The sequence below is a fragment of the Pelophylax lessonae genome (assembly GCF_965119305.1).
Source record: "Pelophylax lessonae genome assembly, chromosome: 4".
NCBI lineage: Eukaryota > Metazoa > Chordata > Amphibia > Anura > Ranidae > Pelophylax > Pelophylax lessonae.
In genome coordinates this window covers 157625633-157648171 of record NC_138771.1, presented here as the reverse complement: position 1 = coordinate 157648171, position 22539 = coordinate 157625633, and the positions used below count along the sequence as shown (strand labels likewise).

The window sequence follows — 22539 nt, the reverse complement described above, 5'->3', positions numbered from 1 at the left end:
TGACCTTTCTTCAACAGAGGGGTTGAACAGAAATTGGCCTTAAGTACCATCTAGGGCCAGGTGTCGCCTTTTGGCGGTCATCTTCCAGCAACCCTTGGCAACACACTCCCTGGTGCATACCTTTTTTCAGGGTGTCCGACATTTGGTGCCTCCCAGTGCGGTCTCCGTTGCCACCTATGGACCTCAATTTGGTGCTTTTTTTGGTAGCTATTTCCTCTGCGTGCAGGGTTTCGGAACTGACGGCGTTATCCTGTCATTCACCTTACCTGGTCATTCAAATAGATAAGTTGGTTCTTTGCCCCTGTCTGTCGTTCCTCCCAATGGTTGTCTCTGATTTTCATTTGAATGAAGACCTTGTGTTGCCTTCCTGTGTTCCAATGGTTATGAAAATCAGGAGCTGTGTTTGTCAATGAACGAAAGAGAAAATGGGATTTTTGACTTGCTGTAGCAGCGGCTGGTTGTGCTGGGAACTGTGGTGCCGCTAGCGTGGCAGTGGGGGTAGGTCGCATAGCAGTGCTTCTCATTTTGCCTGTGTGGTTCCCCTGGTTAACTCATGGCGTCCCTGGAGCACATTTCGCCACCTGATCCCCTCTCAGAGGCTGCAGGTCCCATGAGGTTCCAAGAGGACCTGGTATGGTAAGCAAAGAGCGGGTCCTTCCAGACCTGCAGACAAGCCCTCTTCTGCCTGAAGGGGAGCCCTCACCCATATTTTTTCCGGACCCGTGGACCTCCCTGTTTCAAGACAGGTGGGTCCACGAGCTGTTTCAGTCTTATCCTCCGGAGAGGTTCTTTCCTTCCAACCTGTGTTTGTCCCCAGACCACCTGTGAGGTTTCTTTGGGGCGGTGCAAGACTTACTACTACAAGGGGTGATTGTATTGGTTCCAAAATCGGAACGTTTTCATGGTTTTTATTCAAACCTTTTTACAGTTCCCAGGTAGGAAGGCAAGGTACGTCCAATCCTGGTCCTTAAGGCTCTGAACCTCTTTGTATGCGTACAGAAGTTCAGAATAGAGACCTTTCGTACAGTAGGTGGCATCCTTACATCAAGAGGATCTTCTTGCCTCTATCGATATCAAGGACGCTTACCTTCATATTCCAATATGTCGGTCTTCAGCGATTCCTCCACTTTGCCGTGGGCGAGGAGCATTATCAATTTGTGGCATTACCCTTTGGTCTCGCCTCAGGTCCTTGGGTCTTCACGAAAGCGTTGGCCTAAATGTTAGCATCGTTGCGGTACTGGGGTACCTGGATGATCTCCTTCTGTGAGCAAAGTCTCAGACTGCTCTAATGGAAAACCTGGAGATCACTGTGTGGATTCTGCAGGAGTTCAGTTGGAAGTTGAATTTCCAAAAATCTGCTCTTGTTCAGTCCACCAAGTTGGACTATCTGGGTCTGACTCTGCCTCAGCCAGGGTGTTTCTCCCAAGTGACAAGCTCAAAAAGTTGCAGGATGTGATTTGGCTCCTGTTGTCCAGCAGTCAGTCATCTTTCAGAACTTGCATGCGGGTCCTGGACCTGATAGTGTGTACCTTCGAGGCGGTTCCATTTGCACAGTCACACAAGATCTCTTCAAAGAGTTTCTTGCCAAGGGCCAATCTTCCATCCTGCTGTTTAAAGCCAGTTGCTGAAGGATATAGGGTTGTCTGAATCGGTGATTCCCACGCTGTTGAAAGCTAGAAAATCTACCTCTAAGAAGGTTTACGGGTCGCGTTTGGAAGACGTACATTGCGTGGTATGAGCTGCTTGGGGTTTACCCCCGCTTCTTTTCGTGGCTCGGATTTTGACATTCCTCCAACAAGGTGTTGAGCAGCGTCTGGCCTTGGGTACCATGAAGGGACAGGTTTTGGCCTTGGCACTTTCAATGTCCTTTAGCTACACATTCTTTGGTTTGCATCTTTATTCAGGGGGTTCGCCATTTGGCTCCCTCATTGCGGTCTCCATTGCCTCAGTGGGACCTCAATTTGGTGCTGTCAGTTCTCCAGAAACTGTCTTTCAAAAATATTAAATATTTGTGAGATTCCTCTGCTTACTTTGTCCCAGAAGGTGGCCTTCTTGGTGGCTATTACTTCTGCATGCAGGGTGCCTGAGCTGGCGGCGTTGTCTTCTCGTTCACCTTACCTGGTAGTTCAAAGAGATAAAGTGGTGCTTCGCCCTTGTCAATCATTCCTTCCTAAGGTTGTTTCTGGTTTCCATCTGAATAAAGACATTGTGTTGCCTTCCCTGTGTCCTAAACCTAAACATCCTAAGGAGATTGCCTTGCATTCCTTGGATGTGGTTCGTGCGGTCAGGGTATACCTTGCGGCAACTGAGTCATTTAGGAAATCAGACTAACTATTTGTCCTTATGGATGGACCTCGGAAAGGGTCGGCCATGTCTGCTGCGACAATTTCCAGATGGATCAGACAGACCGTGGTGCAGGCCTATTTAATCAAAGGTCAGGTCCCTCTTTTCCCTGTTAAGGTGCAGTCTACTCGGGTGCTTAGTGCCTCTTGGGCCTTCCGTCATCAGGCGTTAGTGATGCAGGCTTGCAGGGCGACCACCTGGTCATCGGTGCACACTTTCACAAAGTTTTATAAGGTGGATGTGTTGGCATCTGCGGATGCTGCTTTTGGCCGCAAGGCTTTGCAGGCTGCTGTTTAAGAGGACCTGTTCCTCTTTGAGGGTGTTTTTTTTTTCAGGTGAGCTCCAGTTTTTCCGGGTTGAGCTCCATGTTACCTGGTTGGCTAGGTTTAGCCTTTGGGAATTTTTTTCTGCTAGGTTTTTCCCACCCCCTCATGTTTAACACTGCTTTGGAACGTCCCAATGGTCATGATGATTCTGGAGCTGTGTCTGTCAAGGAACGAAAGAGAACATTCGATTTTTGTTTTACCGTAAAATCCTTTTCTCTGATATTAATTGACTGACACAGCACCCACCCCTCTTGAGTTGGGTTGTTTTTTCTGCTGACACTGTAACAAAACTGAGTGCCTATAGCAGAGTGGGAGTACAGTATATCCCCTGGGACTGCCCCATAGGCGTGGTAACGGTTTTTCCTGCCTAGTGTCCTACTCCTGTAGGGGGCAGCATAACCCAATGGTCATGAAGATTTTAGAACTGTGTCCGTCAATGAACATCAGAGCAAAGGATTTTACGCTAAGACAAAAATCCAATTTTTTTGTACTCTCCAGATTTAGTAAATCAACCCCATTGTCCTTGTCTTGCTACTCTTGCAGATCTTCCATTCCATAGTACTAAGAAATGAGTGTGCTTCATTGACCTTGAGGCCCCATTCACACCTGAGCGATTTTCTGCTTGTAATTTTAAAATGCTCAACAAGCCAAATCCCATTCATTTCAATGGCCCCTGTTCACATATGAACGTTCTGTCGCCTGAAACAAAACGACTGACGCTCATAAAAAATACATAAGCTTCTTTTATGCAGATTACAAGCGTTTTTGGCCTCGTAGACTTCAATAGAAACGCCTAATGTGAGAGTTTTACAATCGTTTTGACGCTCGTTTTCTGCTCAAACAGCAGCTCTCCTCCCCCTAGTGCTTTCTGTTTGATAACCAAAAACACATGAAGCTGTAAAACGCCTGTAATATGCTTCTAAATTGCTTTAAAAACGCTTGTAACAAGCTGCAACCCCCCCCCCAGTAAATTGCAACGCTCAGTTGTGAATGCAGCCTGAATCTTATCCTGCGCATAAATTAGGAAGTATTCACATGGAAAGACCACTTCAACTTCTGCAATCCCATATATTGTACCCAATAAGTGGGCATGGTATTTGTCAGTTGTCTATCCACTAATGACTAGTATATGCTTAAAACAAATCTATAATGTGAGACTATATTATCAGGTTGTAGTACAGAATGTATGCTGACGTAATGAGTAACTAGCAGTAGAAATCTGGCAGTTTTTGGCACCAGCTTACAGTGTAGAAGGAACTGAAGAGGGAGCACTGATGGACTTAGAATATGTTACTTCAAAAGATACACTTTCATAAACAAATAACAGCCTTTAGAGCCGGTTCACATAGGAGCGACCCGACTTGCAGGGGCGACCTGTGAAGTCGCGGTGCACAGCGTGCAAGGGAGGTCGCCATGCACAGACTTCATATCATTGAAGTCAATGCAGGTCGCTCCAGGTCACCCCAAAGTAGTACAGGACCATTTTTCTAAGTCGGAGCGACTTGTGTCGCTCCTATTAGAACGGGTCCTGTGCTAATCTATGGCAGGCGACTTGTCAGGCGACCAGGTCGCCTGACAAGTAGCCCCAGTGTGAACCGGCTCTAAGTTTCCTCCGTTTCACCCAAAAGCTTGGTGTTCTAATAGGACAATGATTCAACACATCTTCATAGTGATGAATTTTGGCTGCCTCTTTTCTTGTTCCGCATAGTAGAAATGTGTGGGACCAGAGCTTGCCTGCAAGGTAGAACAGTACCAAGAAATGTTTGGTCAGAATGCCCAGAATTTGTGCAAACGGAGGATACTGAAAGCTACTGCAAGTATGCACAGTCACTTCTATGTGCCTTTTACTTCAGTTTTCATGGCAGCAGAACCTAGGTGGATTCTGCCAAAAATCAAATGCTGTATAGGACTTCTATAGGTCAAATAAATCAAGTAACATAGTTGAGAAGCTGAGCTCTCACCCTATTACAGTTTTGCCAGAGGCAGAAGGAAGCTTCCTCTACACTCCCTAGACAAGGGAAGTCCTGGTGAGGGACTGAAACCTGCTTTCGTTCCACTTTCAAACAGTCTTTATAATACAATGATTCTGTTAAACATGAAATTAAACCTACCAAACCATGTCCCCTTTTTTTTGATCAGAATTTTTACTTGTCTTTAGAATATTACTGATCTCACCGGCTTGCATTATAGGGTGTTTCGAAAGTGTCTACTACACACTCTACGCAGTAAAAACATCAAATATAAATGGTTTTGAGTTCGACAAGTTGCTGGAGTGGATGAAAGATCAAGAATTGGTAAGAATACCTGTGCCTTGATATTTTACAAAGAAGTAATGTTTGTAGAAATGTTTCCATTTTGGTAACGTTGTTTCTTACTCCGTTTCTAAGTTGTTTCATCCATTTAGAAATTAACCTATGTCAGTAAATAAAGCTAAGCCTCAATTGAAAGCCAATCAAACAAATAAGGCTAGCAGATTGAGGAGCCTTAAAGGATAAGTTGACCTTTTCAGGCAGAATTTCAGTTTTCATAATTATTAGAAGCATTTTTCAATGCCTTTTTTGCCCTACTATTCCAATGTGCTTTTCTTGCACTTACCTTTATCCACAGGAGGTTTAAAATCTTGTCAGTTTAACTGCATTTTTAAAATAATTTTTCAGATTCCATCATTTCCTCAGCTTTCGCTTCCTGTTAGGTCATCTCCCAGAAGCCTATACTTCCTTGTTGCATCACAGAAGAGGGTGTGATAGAGTGGAGGTGTGGTCCAAGAGTGGTGAATACACCCTATCATTACAAAATCCCCTTCCACCCACTCCCTGTACAATCTTCTTTAGATCTCCCAACATCTGTGTAGTACAAGGGCCTGCCTGATTTGATACAAATTGAATGGATTGGTCAGGTTTGTCTTCCTGTTCCATAGTTCTGGTAAATCTAAAGGAAATTGTACAAATATTGTACAATCATATTGCATAGTGTATGGCCATCTTTAGTACATGTAGTCAAATACATAGGGAGTGGATGGAGGCACTCAATCAGGCCTCATTCACTTCTCCATGTAGTGAAAACTCACATTCCCGCATGGGTTTGTTTTGGGTGTTTTTTGGGGCATTTTCACTCGTTGAGTATAGGGTAGCCCATTAACTTGAATGGGCTGCCACACGCACAACAATTGCCCCAGAGAAGCTTCAGAACCTTTTTGAAGCGGAGCATGGTGCATTACCGCAGTTTTTGGTATGTTTGCTGCACTTGGGTGCCTTTTCATGAAATGACAACACAAGCATGATTTACATTTGTAGCGTTTCTGAAACCAATGAGGCCAATAGTACATTTTCTGCGTGGTTTGCCATGCATTTGGAAACGCACAGATGTGAATGGAGCCTCATTGTTCTTGTGTAAACGCACAAATTTCGCTTTCAGGCCCCATTCACACCTAGAGTAGTGGGAGTGCATGTTTTTTTGGCACGTATGTCCAGTGATCACACATAGGGTAGCACGTTGACTTCAATGAGCTGCACTACACGTTGCAAAGTAGCTCATGGGATATTTTTGGCGGGGTTTGGGAGTTGCACGTTTTTTTACTGCATTTGTCACTTTGTTTTTCTTCTTCTTCTCATATGGCAACATTTGTGTTTGCTTCTGTTTAGTGTGCCGTTAACAATTGATAACACTGGAAGCGATACTAAAAAATTTTAGATGTATAAATGTGACCATACACTATACAATCTCTTTTAGATTTACGAAAACTATATAATAGGAGGACACATTATCTGTCCAATCACTCTATATCCAATCAGGCAGGCCCTTACACTTCATCAAGGGTGTCCCATGGGCTGCATGTGACCCCTGGGAGTTTAGCATGAAGCCTGAGCCTGTCGAAAGGGATGCTGAGGAAGCCAGGCAAATGCGCGCGTGGAGAAATGTGGGGGGTGCTGTGAAAACTTAGTTGATGGGTAAAGGTGTGCTAATGAGGTCAGCTGATAAACTTCCTGTGTCTTACTGATTTCTCTGTCCCTGTCTGTATATCAGGGAGTCTCTGAAGCTTCCTAAGAAATATAGCAAGGGCTAAGGTAAGGCCTTATTCTCAAAATCAAAAAAAAGCTTGTACTTTTCGGCAACCGAGGTACATTAATTGGTATATTGGTACATAGGGGAGCTGATTTTAAGAAAAAAAAAAAAGTGAACTTTGCTTTTAAAGTGTATGTAAAGGCTTAGTTTAAAAACAAACCTTAAAGGGCTTGTTTGCACTTGCAGGCATTATTGCTCTCCCTTGCTCTTCAGAGGCATTTGACAGATGGCTCAGAGGTGAAATGTCTTCTGCTAGATGCCTGTTTTAACCATTGAAAGCCTTCAGCACCAAGACACTACTGCATGCATTACACATGTTTGCAGAGTGGTTACAGAATGCCCCCATTCACTTAAATGGGTAGTGTTTGGAGACCACACGGCCCGCTGAATGCGACCTATCATATAAAGTTTGCCTCACAGCGCTTACGGCTTTGTGGCTGGAGGACTGTAAACCATGGCCTGTTTATAATTCGCTGCTGTAAATGAGGTCTTAAAGTGGTTGTAAACCTGGAAAATTAAAGACAAACAGAACATTAACTCTAGTAAAGAACAAGCGCACAAATCATGTGTGCATAGTATGTCATGTGTAATCCTCCCCACTCTACTGATTAAAAAACACCTGACACCAGGAAAAAAATTATGCCATACCCCTTCCCCTTTTATTGACAGCCTGTGTAACGGGACTCTCCCATGAGCCGATGTGAAGGAGGTGTGGCTGCTGTTGCTCTTTACCTCACTGGGACTGAGATCAAGTCAGCTGTTTACTTTCACTTTCCTCCTTGGGAGATCCAGGTACAAAGCTAACTGAAATTCTTTAATGGCCGATTTGCAGCAGAGACAGCAAGAGACAGTGAAAGACTGACCGAGAGAGAGAGAGACAGTGAAAGACTGACCGAGAGGGAGACAATGGAAGACTGACCGAGAGAGAGACAGTGATAGACTGACCGAGAGAGAGAGACAGTGATTGACTGACCGAGAGAGAGAGAGACAGTGAAAGACTGACCGAGGGAGAGAGACAGTGAAAGACTGACCGAGGGAGAGAGACAGTGAAAGACTGACCGAGGGAGAGACAGTGAAAGACTGACCGAGGGAGAGACAGTGAAAGACTGACCGAGGGAGAGACAGTGAAAGACTGACCGAGGGAGAGACAGTGAAAGACTGACCGAGAGGGAGACAGTGAAAGACTGACCGAGAGGGAGACAGTGAAAGACTGACCGAGAGGGAGACAGTGAAAGACTGACCGAGAGGGAGACAGTGAAAGACTGACCGAGGGAGAGACAGTGAAAGACTGACCGAGGGAGAGACAGTGAAAGACTGACCGAGGGAGAGACAGTGAAAGACTGACCGAGGGAGAGACAGTGAAAGACTGACCGAGAGGGAGACAGTGAAAGACTGACCGAGAGGGAGACAGTGAAAGACTGACCGAGAGGGAGACAGTGAAAGACTGACCGAGAGGGAGACAGTGAAAGACTGACCGAGAGGGAGACAGTGAAAGACTGACCGAGAGGGAGAGACAGTGAAAGACTGACCGAGAGGGAGAGACAGTGAAAGACTGACCGAGAGGGAGAGACAGTGAAAGACTGACCGAGAGGGAGAGACAGTGAAAGACTGACCGAGAGGGAGAGACAGTGAAAGACTGACCGAGAGGGAGAGACAGTGAAAGACTGACCGAGAGGGAGAGACAGTGAAAGACTGACCGAGAGGGAGAGACAGTGAAAGACTGACCGAGAGGGAGAGACAGTGAAAGACTGACCGAGAGGGAGACAATGGAAGACTAACAGAGAGAGAGAGACGGTGAGAGACTGAGAGAGTGAAACTGACAGTGAGAGAGAGTTTTTCAGGCGGACCTGATCGGATGCCCCATGCATCCCTATGGGGCAGCGAATGTCAGCGTCTACTGACACCCGCTGCATCCGATCCGATCCTGTCCGTCAAATCCGGACGGATGGAAACCCTATTTTCCATCTGTCCATCGGATCGGATGAGAATGGACAGGCGATCTGTTCTCATCCGATTCCCCCATAGGGGACAGCGGGGATCTGACAGCTCCGTCTCCTCACACAGAGCGGAGACGGAGCTGTCATCGGCCTGCTCAGCGGGGATCAGCGGATCGATCCCCGGCTGAGCAGAGCAGCTCCGTCAACGGAACAGAGCCGTGTAAAAGGGGCCTAAAGGAGAATTTAGAGAGCGAGGGAGAGGCACAGTCACCAGCTCTCTGCTCAGGGGGAGAGAGCTTGAAAAGGCGCTGGTAGAAGCACTGATTGTATCTGTGCGTGAGACCTTGAAGATGCGATGGAGGCGCAGGTTCCTTTTGATACTCACAAGCCATCCAGTGCGTCAAAGGTGTTTCCTTTCCCCGCCTATTTTGACAGAATTGTCACTAAAGAGTGGGTACAACGAAAGTGTCCCCTTGGGGTCCCCAAGCGATTTTCTAGGCGTTACCCCTATGAGGAGTCCCTTATTAAGAAGTGGTCTGTTCCATCGGTGGTGGACCCTCCCAGTTTCCAGATTGAACAAGGCAACCATGATTCCAGTTGAAGAGTTCCCAGCCTTTAAGGATCCAGCTAACTGGAAGGTGGAGGCTGTGGCCATAATATGTACCCTCTGGCTGGTTTGGCACTGAGGCCGGTATTCACCATTGCCCTGTTGTCGCAAACTCTGACCGAGTGGGCTAAGCTTTTACGCCGTGACCTGGAGGGAGAACAGCTCCCCCCTGCCTTTGCTGAGCTGGCAGACCAGCTAGTCCAAGGGCTGCAGTTTATCTGTGATGCCTCTTTGCATGCGGTTGCCCTAGTGGCTCGGCTCTGTTTTGGCAGTGGTCCTTCAGCGTGTCTTTTGGCTCAAGTGCTGGTCTGCGGATCAGACTTCAAAAAGGCCTTGACTGATCTTCCTTTTTAAGGGTATCACCTGTTTGATGCTATCCTGGATGACATCATTAAAGGTCTCACAGGGGGGAAGAGTACCCTTCTTCTGCTGGCTACTAAGGGCAAGGAACCTGGTCATAGACATGGGCCCTCCTCTGCTCATAAGAAGGATCCAAACGAACCTGGTCTGGCAAGCCAAGAGCAGGCTTCCCCAGACCCGCAGACAAGGTTCCTTCAGCATGAAGGTGCGCCCTCACCCGTATTGGGGATGGGGGGAGGATTTTGCTGGTTCCCGGACCCGTGGTCTTCCCTGGTACAAGACAAGTGGATCCAGGAAGTCATTCGGTCCGGCTACAAGATCGAGTTTCGCTCCTGTCCCCTGGCAAGTTTCTTTCCTTCCAACTTGCGTTTGTCCCCAGAACGCTTACAGGGTCTGTTTTGGGGCGGTACAAGACCTGTTGCTTCAAGGGGTGATTGTCCTGGTTCCAACTTCGGAACGTTTTCAGGGTTTTTACTCTAACTAGTGTACAGTTCCCAGGAAGGAAGGCAAGGTGCGTCCAATCCTGGACCTCAAAGCGCTGAACTGCTTTGTGCGGGTGCAGAAGTTTAGAATGGAGTCCATTTGCACGATGATGGCAACCCTGCGTCAAAGGGATTTTCTTGCCTCAATCGACATCAAGGATGCTTACCTTCACATTCCAATACCGTTCATATCTGTGCGACTTCAAGTAGCAGTGACTTCAAAGTAGCCTTTGCACTACTTTGGTCTGACTTTGATGCGAATTGAGGTGCATAGACCTCAAGATTACATAGGCATTGCTTCAAGTCGTGTCAGTTAAGCGACTTTCAGGTCACACAAGTGTGAAAAGGGACTAAAAGGATTCAGACCCTGCAATTTTCCCTCATTCGAGCCCTGCAGGTGCAGGACCTGATTGATTCTACACATGGACACAAACACACATGAATTTCTTCAGAATAACAAAAGGTATGAATCTACTACAAAGTTTATTAAAAATCCTTGTAAAGTACATTGATCACCCAGAGGGTAATGTGTTTTTCCCAACAAATGTGTAGTTACTGTTTTTAATGCAAAGTTCCACTCAAGTGGAACTTCTGCTGATGTGCTCCCCCCCCCCCCCCCGATACCCCCCCTCCCTTTCCGGTGCCACATTTGACACCTTTTAGGGGGGATGGGGGGGGGGACAGATACCTGTTTTTGACAGGTACCCTTCCCCACTTCTGGGAGACGGCACCGTCCCTCTGAAGTTCGCCCCCCCCCCCCCCCCGCCTCCTCCTACCCCCTGCCGTCGGGCCAAATAGAAAGCGCAGCAGGGAACCGGCCAGTTCCCCCTACAACGAATGGCGGCCGCAGCACCTGACAGTGATACAAAAATCAGCTGGCGTGCTGACATAATGGGCTCCCTGGACAGGTAAGTGTCTATACTGTAGATTAAAGTCAGCAGCTACATTATTTTTTTCCCCCAGCTGGAACACAGCTTTAAAGGGAAGCAGTTTAGGGGAGCTAAAACATGAGTCACCCTTGGGTTTTTGTCTTCCCCCAACTGCAAGTCTAAACAAGCCTTTATTATACCTAAGAGCCAACGGTTGACCATTGTGAGTGCCCCTGTCAGAAGTAAATGGTTTGTGTCGAGGCTCTACCTGACGCTTTTACTGGATAGCTTGGTCTGTTTGTTAAATGAAGTTGAAAAATAACATAACAGACTTACTGGCCAGGATCATTAGGTGAAAAAGAAAAACAAATACTTGTTTGGTTTTGTGTTTCATGCTTCTAAGAAAGAAACAGGTTGTGTTGCACAGACGCAGTGTAAAGTGAAGGCAGCTTTGGAGGTTAAAGGCTATTGTCTTGTAGATATGGACACGTGAGGTTAAAGGCTTTCGTCTTGTAGATCTGGACACGTGAGGTTAAAGGCTATTGTCTTGTAGATCTGGACACGTGAGGTTAAAGGCTTTCGTCTTGTAGATCTGGACACGTGAGGTTAAAGGCTATTGTCTTGTAGATCTGGACACGTGAGGTTAAAGGCTATCGTCTTGTAGATCTGGACACGTCAGGTTAAAGGCTATTGTCTTGTAGATCTGGACACGTCAGGTTAAAGGCTATTGTCTTGTAGATCTGGACACGTGAGGTTAAAGGCTTTCGTCTTGTAGATCTGGACACGTGAGGTTAAAGGCTATTGTCTTGTAGATCTGGACACGTGAGGTTAAAGGCTTTCGTCTTGTAGATCTGGACACGTGAGGTTAAAGGCTATTGTCTTGTAGATCTGGACACGTGAGGTTAAAGGCTATCGTCTTGTAGATCTGGACACGTCAGGTTAAAGGCTATTGTCTTGTAGATCTGGACACGTCCGGTTAAAGGCTATTGTCTTGTAGATCTGGACACGTCCGGTTAAAGGCTATTGTCTTGTAGATCTGGACACGTGAGGTTAAAGGCTATTGTCTTGTAGATCTGGACACGTGAGGTTAAAGGCTTTCGTCTTGTAGATCTGGACACATGGTCTACTACCCTGTTGAAGAAACCCATTATTTTATTTTGTAAACCTATTAACACTCTTTGTGGCCAGTTTGAAGCCAGAACTAGCCACAAAGAGACTGGCTCTCTGTCCAAAAACCACCCCCACCAATGTGGTCTACCCCAAAACCAAGACTATAAATTTGCAAAAATATAATTCCCTTTAACAGCAGGCATGTACAACATCTAGCCTGCTGTGTAGTCTAAAGTCACCTCATTGTCCCTGTCTCCTATGAAAAGGTCACCATATCACATCAAATTTACTTGTATATTTTGTAACAACGTCCATGCTAGCACTGCTGCATGAAAGCTTCACTATAAGCCACATCTTTTTGTGATGGGTGCAGGTGCAGCGACCAAGACCTTTCTGAACCAGAGGGTAATTGAGGCCATCAGCACCTATCATGAAATATCATCTCTGATCATTCAAAAACAGCATCCAAAATACCAATAGACATAAAAACACAACACAAAACTTACTTCTAGCCCTTGTTGATCTTTAGCAGTTCCTTATGTAATGAGAAGATAATATTGGCTTTCAAAGTCCATTTTTCTAAGCTTGAATATTTCTAGATGTGTTGTATGTCTGCTGCTGTTCCTTAAATGGCTTATTTGCTTCCACTTTCAGTTTAGAGAAACTGGAAGTGAATTATATTTTTATTATGGACACAGGCAGCATCCTTTTATGCTCTGCAGCATGATGGTCTTATTTCCAGTAATATGCACACCGGTAGAATTCTTTGTATGACTATGCTTGTGCGTGCCCTTTTTTACTTTCTGTTTACTGAGAAATCGAAAGTGACTGTCAGAATATACAACTGCATGTGGAACTTCTTTAAAATCTAGCTGCTCTGAAGGCAGCTAAAGGAATGTTTTTTTTACATAAAATGTTTGTTTACATTGTTAAAAAAACATTTTGAGATTAAAAAGTTTTTTATACATCTTTTTAGTCCTGGATAAAAAGCTATAGACATTTTTAATGTACAGAATGACTTGGTTTAAATGAGAACCTGCAAAATTACTCTGAAAAGCCCTGCAATGTGACCTTGAAAAACGAATATGGGTGTATGGAGGGCAATTTTAAATGGTAGTGGTAGCTATAACCAAGCAGAAGACAAGGACACCCAGGAAGAGTACAAGCAGGGTTGTCCTGCATTTTTTTTAATCCGCAAGGCAGCCAAGATCGTTTCAGTGCAGGAGTGCTTTGTTCAGCAAGTCCATAGTATAAAACAAAGAAAATATCTGCTTGTTCAAGCTCCTAGCTAAACTTGGGTCAGTTTCTGACTAAAAGTGCCCTAATATGTTCAGCAGAACAAACAGGTCACACAAGTCAGCCTTTTCACACAGCATTGGGCTTCCCACAACAGATAAGAGAGAACACTAAGTTCCGGGTCACACTTATGCGATGCGGGAAGGCTGCAAATTCGCAGCCAGTTCCCGCATCGCAAATGCACCCTTGGCAGTTCACACTGCCATATGCGATACGCTGGGGGTGTCAATGAAATGTTAACGACACCCCCAGTTTGATCGCATATCGCAGTGCGATCTTTACAGTTCGCACGGGATCGGATCGCACAAGTGTGAACCACTGTGTGATCCGATCCTGATGCGGCTGAAAAAAAGGGTCCTGTGCGACTTTTGTGCGGGTGCAGTGCAAATTTAGCCATACAAAGTGTATGGCTGAATTCGCACCGCACAGCCGATCGCATGTAATGAAGGAGCAGTGCGCTCCGATATTACATGCGATCGCCGCAGCCGCAAGAGTGTGAACCGGCACTTAGTGAGCATAAGTAATCTCACATAATAGGACTTCTGGACAGCTGACACTTATAATAAGGTCTGGTTTCTAGGTGAGATGTGAATGTAGGAATAAAGACTCTATCCCAACCAAAGCTCTACAAAGCCTCCAGGACCCAGAACAGAACTTCAGCCATAAACTCTGCCTAGTTCTTTAACCTTTCTTGACGCAGTTCTTCTTTGTCCAAAAAAAATGCCAACTTGCCTATAGTCAAGGTCTTGCCCCAGTTCTATAGTTCTCAGTCTGGCACACCCAGCATGTAAAACTTTTGTTTTGCCTGGATCGGCTGTAAACCCTGAAGCCACTCGCTATATCTATGTGAGAAACACCAAGGTGACCCATAAACACTGTCCACAATCCTGCAAGCTATAGTAAGGCAGGTGTCTATCCAAGTGTTTATACATCTGCTCTTTTGATTGCAGATTTAGGGCTAAAGTAGGTATATCTGCAGTGTGATTGCTAGTAAAGATTTTGCTTGTGTTTTGGCAAGAATTTTTACCCCTGACAAGTGTGTGTATGTGTATATATCAAGTATTTGGTGATCCAGTGCTACTCCCAGTTGAATGGGTGCTTCGGAAGTCATGTGCAGATTTCTCCAGTATCTATCATGGTAAATCACAGTACACCATGTTTTTTTTAGATTGTTTAGCACTTCATCTTGCAGTGGTTACTACTGCTGTCCCCTGTGTAATTACAGGCCACAATATCTGTTTAAGCTATATAGCAAGAACTGCTGTAAAATGACATCACAATGCATCCTGTGAAAACTGAATACATCTATGCTAGTATTACTGTAATAGCAGCAGTGATTTGTATTGTCTTTTTAGTAATTCTAGTATAACTCCATGTACTCATTTTTATAGGCATTAATTAAAGTATTACATGACCAGGGATTCCTGATTTTGTTGACTTCTTCAGCACTTCAGTTCAGTGAAGGTAAATGCTTGTAGTTGTGGACTTTGTTTATTCCCCTGTTTTTTTTAGTTGAGATACATTTGATGAAGGTAAACTGTGCTTTCTCTTTTCAGGTCTCAATGTCAAAGATTCTTTCCAGCTTTTTGCTCTGTTTTTATTCCCCAACTCAAAATTGTTGGATAATACAGGTGAGTAGGTTATTTTAGCTATATGTATTCCATTTTTAGGTACCTGTTTTATATTTCTTACTCATGTACGTAAGTTGGTTTACAGCAGATGTTAGACGACAACAGACCAAATTTATTTTTTTACTTCTCATGTTTTGTTCCTCAAGGGTGTAGACACAATGTTTTTGCCTTTCACCAACAACAAAAATTGGTGTGATTTGTTGTATAACTAATGCCTCGTACACACGCAACGATTATCGGCCGACCGATCGGCCGTCTTTTGTCCAGTTTTGTTGTGTTGGTTGAAATGTGCTCTAGACTGCACACGAATTTTCTCGACCAACAACAACCAACTTCAGAAGTGATGTCATGTGCTGGTTTACTTTCCGTGTGTTATTTCTTCTCTGAGCATGCCCAGTCTTGCTCATCTGATTTTTGTCTGCCGAAATCTGTAATGACTGACGGAACATCGGCCGTTGTTTTGACGGCCAACAAAACTTTCTCTATCGCTCATTGACAGACGTAGTCCTCGGTGATACAGCACCTTCGGGTTATGTTGCCTCCATAGGAGCAGGACTAGACAGGAAATTAAAATGCTCTGGCCACACCCTAGGGGCAGTCCCAGAGGGTATATCCTCTCTCTCTCTCTCTGCCTCAGCAAATCAGTTATTTTCTGTCTAGTTAGGAGTAAGGACCTAGATACCTTGCTGGGATCTTCGGTCCTGGCAAGATTTTTTTCTTAAAAAGATTTTTTAGACAGCTTTTTTCTCCAGTGTTCCTGTGAGATCTTCAAGCAAGAAAGCTGAACTGGGCGACGGGCTGGATGTTGAGATCCGGTGGTCACCCCAGTTCAGCCTACGAGCCCGTGCATGCCATAGCTCTGCGCTGGGTCGGCTGCGACAAAGTCCTATTAAGGGACTGACCCCGCGAGTTAAACGTCTCGCTGAAACGCCAAAGACCATGAGTCACGGCGTCCGTATTGGTCGACAGCCCTCCCGCCCCGGTGGAGAGGGGTACTGTCAGGAGTTGGTGCCCGCCTGGTTCCGGTATGGTGAGTAGTATGTTCCCCCTTTTCCCCCTGACGGGTCTTGTGGTGAACGCGGGCCCCTCTCTGTAGGGTAAGATAGAGTCCCCCTCTATCCTATAACATGGCACAGATCCCCCTACTTTGAGTGTGATTTTATGTGCAAAAAGCCAGGAGGCTTGGTTTGGGAGCTAACAATCTAATTGTATACATGTTTAAAAGATTGTAATCAGTGGTAGTCTGGGAATCTTACTGTGATAAGAATAAGGTACCTACCAGTCAGAAGCCACGGACATGTAGACTGCCTTCCTAGTCAAATCTCCAGCTATAGCAGGCCTTCCGAACGGCCATGAGGTCCGCCAGGGCCGGTACCGCCAACCACGCCAAAAATCCCCATGCAGAGATAGTGTTGTGTGCCCTGCAGCACACCGCTATTCGGTACAGGCCGCCGCCATTTTTTTTTTTTTTTTTTTGCTGGATTGCACGAGCCGCCATTTTGGCGTAGCCTCGTGTCTCCAGCATGGGGGCGGCCATGTTTGAGGTGATCCAAACACCTCGTGGAGCTAGGGGAGGCGCCGGAAGGCGTGCAGAGGGGCAGAGCCGCCTCCTTTCTTCCTGGGCAGCCAGCCAAAAGACTTCCTGTTTGTCAAGACAGCGCTGTAACCTGTTGCAGTTAAACTCTGAGCATCAAGTGGTGAGCCTGGGGGTCTATCTCTCTCTCTCTCTCTCTCTCTCTCTCTCTCTCGATCGATAGGGATCCCTAGCAGGTAACACTAAGGGGCTTTTGTGGCGCTGGGGGTCTGTGGAAAAAAAAAAAAAAAAAGTTTTTTATTTTTGAATTATATTATCCGGGAAGTTACTGGAATAATCATGGACCCTGCCACACAAATTCCCCCACCTGTTTCCCTCGAGGGGGCCACGGGACCCGCCGGTGCACAGAGTGTAGAGGCATTTACAGCAATTTTGGAGTCTATGGTGGCTCGGGTGGAGGCGGCCTGTCAGGGACGAGGGTCAAGGAAGCGACCCCCGCCTACCCCTATATTATCTGACACCTCTGACTCAGATTCAGAGATGGTCACTGCAGTTGCAGGTCCCTCTGCAAGGGCTGTTACCTCAGGTAAAGCTCCCTCAGACAGTGAGGAGGACGTTTCTTCTCCCGCTATAATTCAGGAAGAAGCATTGGTGGACGCACTAGTTGTGGCAGTGCAGGAAACCTTAAAACTTGAGGTTTTACCGGCAGAAGCAACTGATACAGAGATTCCTTTTGGTACTAACAAGCCCATCAAAACGGTGAAGGTTTTTCCTGTACCCAAGTGTTTTGGTAATAAGATTAAAGGAGAATGGGAGCATTCTAAACGTACCTTTACTATTTCCAAGCGTATTGCTAGACGCTATCCGTTTGAGGAATCCATCATTAAGAAATGGACGGTACCACCAGTGGTGGATCCACCTATTTCCAGGCTGAATAAAGCCACGGTTATCCCAGTGGAGGACACTTCGTCCTTTAAGGATCCGGTGGATCGAAAGATGGAAGCAGAGTCCCGCACCATCTTCTCTCTGATAGGGTCAGCATTTAGACCAGTAATTGTTATTGGTCTAGTTTCCCAGACACTTACGGAATGGGCGAGATTGGTACGCCAAGACCTTAGGGGAAAAGATATTCCCCAGGAAACATCTGATTTGATGGAACAGATTGTACAAGGGCTACAGTTTATCTGTGACGCAGCCTTGGACACTACTCCCCTATTAGGGCATGCATCTATGTCAGCGGTAATCCTCAGACGTGTGCTGTGGTTAAAATGCTGGTCAGCTGACCTAGGTTCCAAAAAGACCTTGACGAATCTCCCCTTTCAGGGGAATCGTCTATTTGGGGCCACCCTAGATGAAATCATTAAGGATGCCACTGGGGGCAAGAGCACTTTTTTGCCACAGGCTGCTAAAGCTAAGGGACCTCGCAACAAGCGAGGACCTTTCTTTACCGCCCATAAAGGGTTCGCACGCCCGGCTGGAACAAGCGGGAAAGGCAAGACTCCTCCAGGAGGGTTCAAGAAAGGCTGGTCGGACAAACAGAGGACCAACTCAGCCAAACCCGAAGCAAAGGAGTACACAGCCTGAAGGTGCGCCCCCACCCGGTTTGAGGGTGGGGGGACGTTTTCACCGGTATTCAGGACATTAGATCGAGCATCAACTACTACTACCGGTGCGATTCTTCCCTTCCAACATTTAAGTACTACAGGGAGCGGTAGTCGCCGTTCCCTGAATAGATCTTTTCCTTTACCTTTTCCTAAGATTAGTCTCAATTCCCCACAGGAATCGGATCTGGTTGACCAGACAGGCCAAGAAGCCTCTAGCCGGGTGACTTCGGTCCCTGAGGTTCAACCAGAAAAGATCACCCTTCCTGATAGCAATCAGGTATCTGATAAATGTGTGGGAACAGAAAACGACCAGACTTTCTCGGATGGTCGGGGCCAGATAGCTCTAGGGACGCCTGGTTCAGATCCAGTCAGCACCAGTGGTCCTAGAAATTCTAGGCTGGCCTCGTCAAGCCGGCCTGGCCGACTTGGACAGGCTAGTCGCAGACGTTCCGTGGGAACTTCGTCTCAGGGAGTGTCTGTGGTCTCAAGGACCAATTTACCATCGTGCTTTACAGTCGCTGGTTTTAATGGCCTGGCCATTGAGACCCAAGTACTGAAGGACAGAGGTTTGTCAGCTTCAGTCATTCCTACCCTTATTAAAGCAAGGAAAGCGACTTCCAGCAAGGTCTATTATCACACTTGGAAGACTTATATTGCGTGGTGCGAATCTTTAGGATTTCCTCCACGTACCTATTCGGTGACTCGAATATTGGCTTTTTTGCAACAAGGGGTTGAGCAGAAGCTAGCCTTGAGCACCGTCAAGGGTCAAGTTTCAGCATTAGCAATCTTCTTTCAGAAACCTTTAGCTACCAAGTCCTTGGTGCGGAATTTCATCCAGGGGGTGCGGCACCTGGCTCCACCAGTCCGCGCGCCCTTACCGCCCTGGGATCTTAATTTAGTTTTGTCGGTTCTACAGAAACCTCCCTTTGAAAACATCAGGGAGATTCCCTTGTTTACTTTATTTTATCCCAGAAGGTGGCCTTCTTGGTGGCTATCACTTCTGCTCGCAGGGTGTCAGAACTGGCTGCATTATCATGCCAGTCCCCATACCTTGTGATTCATAGGGATAAGGTAGTACTTCATCCTAAGCCATCCTTTCTTCCTAAGGTGGTTTCAGATTTTCATCTGAATGAAGATATTGTACTACCTTCCTTGTGTCCTCAGCCCAAGCATCATCGGGAACATGCGTTGCATTCCTTGGATGTGGTTCGGGCAATCAGAGTATACCTGAAAGCTACGGAATCATTCCGTAAGACGGATTCACTTTTTGTGATCACGGATGGCCCCAGAAAGGGTTTGCCTGCATCTGCCGCGACCATTGCCAAATGGATTAGACAGACGGTGGTACAGGCTTATTCTATTAAGGGTCAGAGTCCTCCGTTCCCTGTTAGGGCGCACTCCACTCGAGCGCTCAGTACTTCCTGGGCCTTTCGCCATCAGGCGTCAGTGGTCCAGGTATGTAAGGCGGCCACCTGGTCGTCGGTACATACCTTTACAAAATTCTATAAAATTGATGTGACGGCATCGGCGGATGCCTCATTTGGCCGCAAGGTTTTGCAGGCCGCAATTTGAGGAGACCGGTGGTCTACCTCGAGAGTTTTTTTCTGTTTGAAAAATTTCTTTTTTGTTGAGTCTCATCATTAAGGATGAGCATTGTAAACTTCTAGTTGGCACCGGTTGGGCCTTCTAGATTGGGATTTGATTTCCATTTTCCCACCCCTCATTTGTGATACTGCTCTGGGACGTCCCGAAGGTGCTGTATCACCGAGGACTACGTCTGTCAATGAGCGATAGAGAAAAATGGATTTTTGTAAAATCTTACCGTAAAATCCTTTTCTCTTAGCTCATTGACAGACGTAGTCCCCGCCCCTCTGTTTTGGAGTTGGGTTGGGTTAAAATCTCTAAAGACTGCTTTTTGACATAACTGATTTGCTGAGGCAGAGAGAGAGAGGATATACCCTCTGGGACTGCCCCTAGGGTGTGGCCAGAGCATTTTAATTTCCTGTCTAGTCCTGCTCCTGTGGAGGCAACATAACCCGAAGGTGCTGTATCACCGAGGACTACGTCTGTCAATGAGCTAAGAGAAAAGGATTTTACGGTAAGATTTTACAAAAATCCATTTTTTATAGCATGCACACTAGATTTTGTTCGGCTGAAAAGTCGCAGTCGGTTGCCGGAAGCATCATACTAACAAGCCGAAAATCGGCCGATCGGATGTTGGGCGAAAATTCACGGCCAACAATCGTTGCGTGTGTACGAGGCTTAATTGATGAGTGAAATTGATAGTTAAGGTGCTGTACCCAGTCTGTTGTGTAAAACCCGAAAAAAAAAATAATTTTGTAATATCAATCATCACAGCAACACTCCTACATTTCTATATACAAAGGGGTCTATGTATCAATCTTTTTACCAGAGATTCATCAAATGTCACCCAAGATTCACTAATTTCTAGCCAAATCTTTTGTTAAAAATGTGTAAATCTTGGGTGAAAGGTGAATTTGGGCTAAAAAGACTGATAAACAGGCACAAAAGTACTATTAGTATTCACAAAATGGAAGCATAAATTCTCATGTATGAAGTAAAGTGCAAATAAACGTTACTGTTGTCCACTCCGAAGGCAATATCCAAAACCTTGAAATACACAGTTTGTCACCACGTGTGTGATTCCTTTCCCACAAGATGAGACTTGCCTTCTTCAACATAAAAATCAGAGGGCTTTAGTGAATCAATGTTTTTCCACTTTCTATTATGGTGATTGTTATTGCACTAAACTGCCCCAGGCAGACTTGGTACTCTGACCTCATCAGACTTCTCTGTGGGCCCTCCCAGATTGTCTGGATTTACTGTACCAAGGGCTGGTTTACTTTCCTGCTTCAGTCTCTGGTTTTAATGGCTTGGATGTTTAAGCTCTTGCCGTCTGCTCACTTGAGCACTACTGCGGCAAAGTGGTTGGTTATCGTCTGGCGACGTAGACCTACGTCGCCAGACACTCCCCTGCCGCCGGAGGCTCGCTCCCGCTGTGTTCAGTCACAGCGGGAGTCGGGCCAGGGGAGGAGCAACGTCGATCGCCGCTGCTCTTCCTCGATCGTCTGGGAATCGAGTGTGGAGATCCGCGGATCTCCTAAGTGACAGGCAGGGTCAGATTGCAGGGTTCAGCATAGCTGAACCCTGGATCTGTCCCTGTGTCACACAGTCACCTCCCCCCACACACGTTAGTAAGCACCAGACATACATTAACCCCTCCCTCTCCAATAAAATTAACCCCTTCCCTGCCAGTGTCATTTTTACAGTAACAGTGCATATTTATAGCACTGATTACTGTAGTAATGTCACTGGTACCCCCAAAAGTGTCAAAAATGTCAGTCAAGGGTCCGATCTGTCCGCCGCAATGTCGCAGTCCCGCAAAAAAATCGCAGATCGCCGCCATTACTCGTTAAAAAAAAAAACACCCAAAATGACAGAAATCTTTCCCTTTGTTAGTAAACGCAATAACTTTTGCGCAAACCAATCAAAATACGCTTATTGTGATTGGTAAAAAAAAAAAAAACATAGGTAGCAGAAAACAAATTGGCCAAAAATTTAAAAACATTTTGATTTTTACTTTTTTTGGGGGGGAAATTTCATATAAAAAAATGTGAAAAATATTGTTATTTTTTTCAAAATTTACGCTTTTTTTGTTTATAGTGCATGATCAAAAAATCGCACAGGTGATCAAATACCACCAAAAGAAAGCTCTCTTTGTGGGAAAAAAAGGACGTAAATTTCGTTTGGGTATGGCGTCGCACGACCGCACAATTGTCAGTTAAAGTCGCACAGTGCCGAATCGCAAAAAGTGGCCCAGACGTAAGACAGCAAAATCCTCTAGTGGTAAAGTGGTTAAGCTCTGTTCCTGAAATATAGGGGCCTATCCCTTTCAGTTGCAACTACATCATTGAATGCTAGAAAGTCCATTTTTTGCAAGGTCTAACATCTCATCACAGTTGGAATGTATATTTTTTGTAGTAAAAGCAAGACACCGCTTGCTTTGCATTTCTTAGTGAAAGCATTTCATACAGGTTGTTGCTTACATTGTTCCTCGTGGTATCTCTGCCTAATTCTGTTGACTCTCGTCTCCAGCCCTTTGAGTCTATCTGGTTTATTACCTTGTCTACTGTCATGATATTGCCTTTATTGTTGCCATCACCTTGACACAACAGGTTTCGAAGTTGAAGGCCTTAACCAGTAACAAAAAAAAAACAAAAAAACACATTCTTACTGCGTAGAGAAGGTTGTTTTAAACCAAAAAAAAAAATGTTTTTCTCCCTTCCACATTGTGCTGTCTTCTCTATGTCCTGCTGCTTGCCATTCCACTCCACTATCTGGAGTCTGCCGAAGTCTA

At 45.7% G+C, this 22539-nt stretch overlaps 1 protein-coding gene across 1 annotated transcript in view; it reads left to right on the top strand.

The window, feature by feature from the left end:
* The window catches only part of TASOR2 (transcription activation suppressor family member 2), a gene marked incomplete at both ends in the record, with an annotated part of 111944 nt that overhangs the window by 6453 nt on the left and 82952 nt on the right, over positions 1–22539 (top strand). The window contains 3 exons of the mRNA XM_082253520.1: positions 4860–4963; positions 14784–14856; positions 14949–15023. Of these exons, the coding sequence (XP_082109646.1) occupies positions 4860–4963; positions 14784–14856; positions 14949–15023 (252 nt within the window). The remainder of the gene's footprint in view (positions 1–4859; positions 4964–14783; positions 14857–14948; positions 15024–22539) is intronic.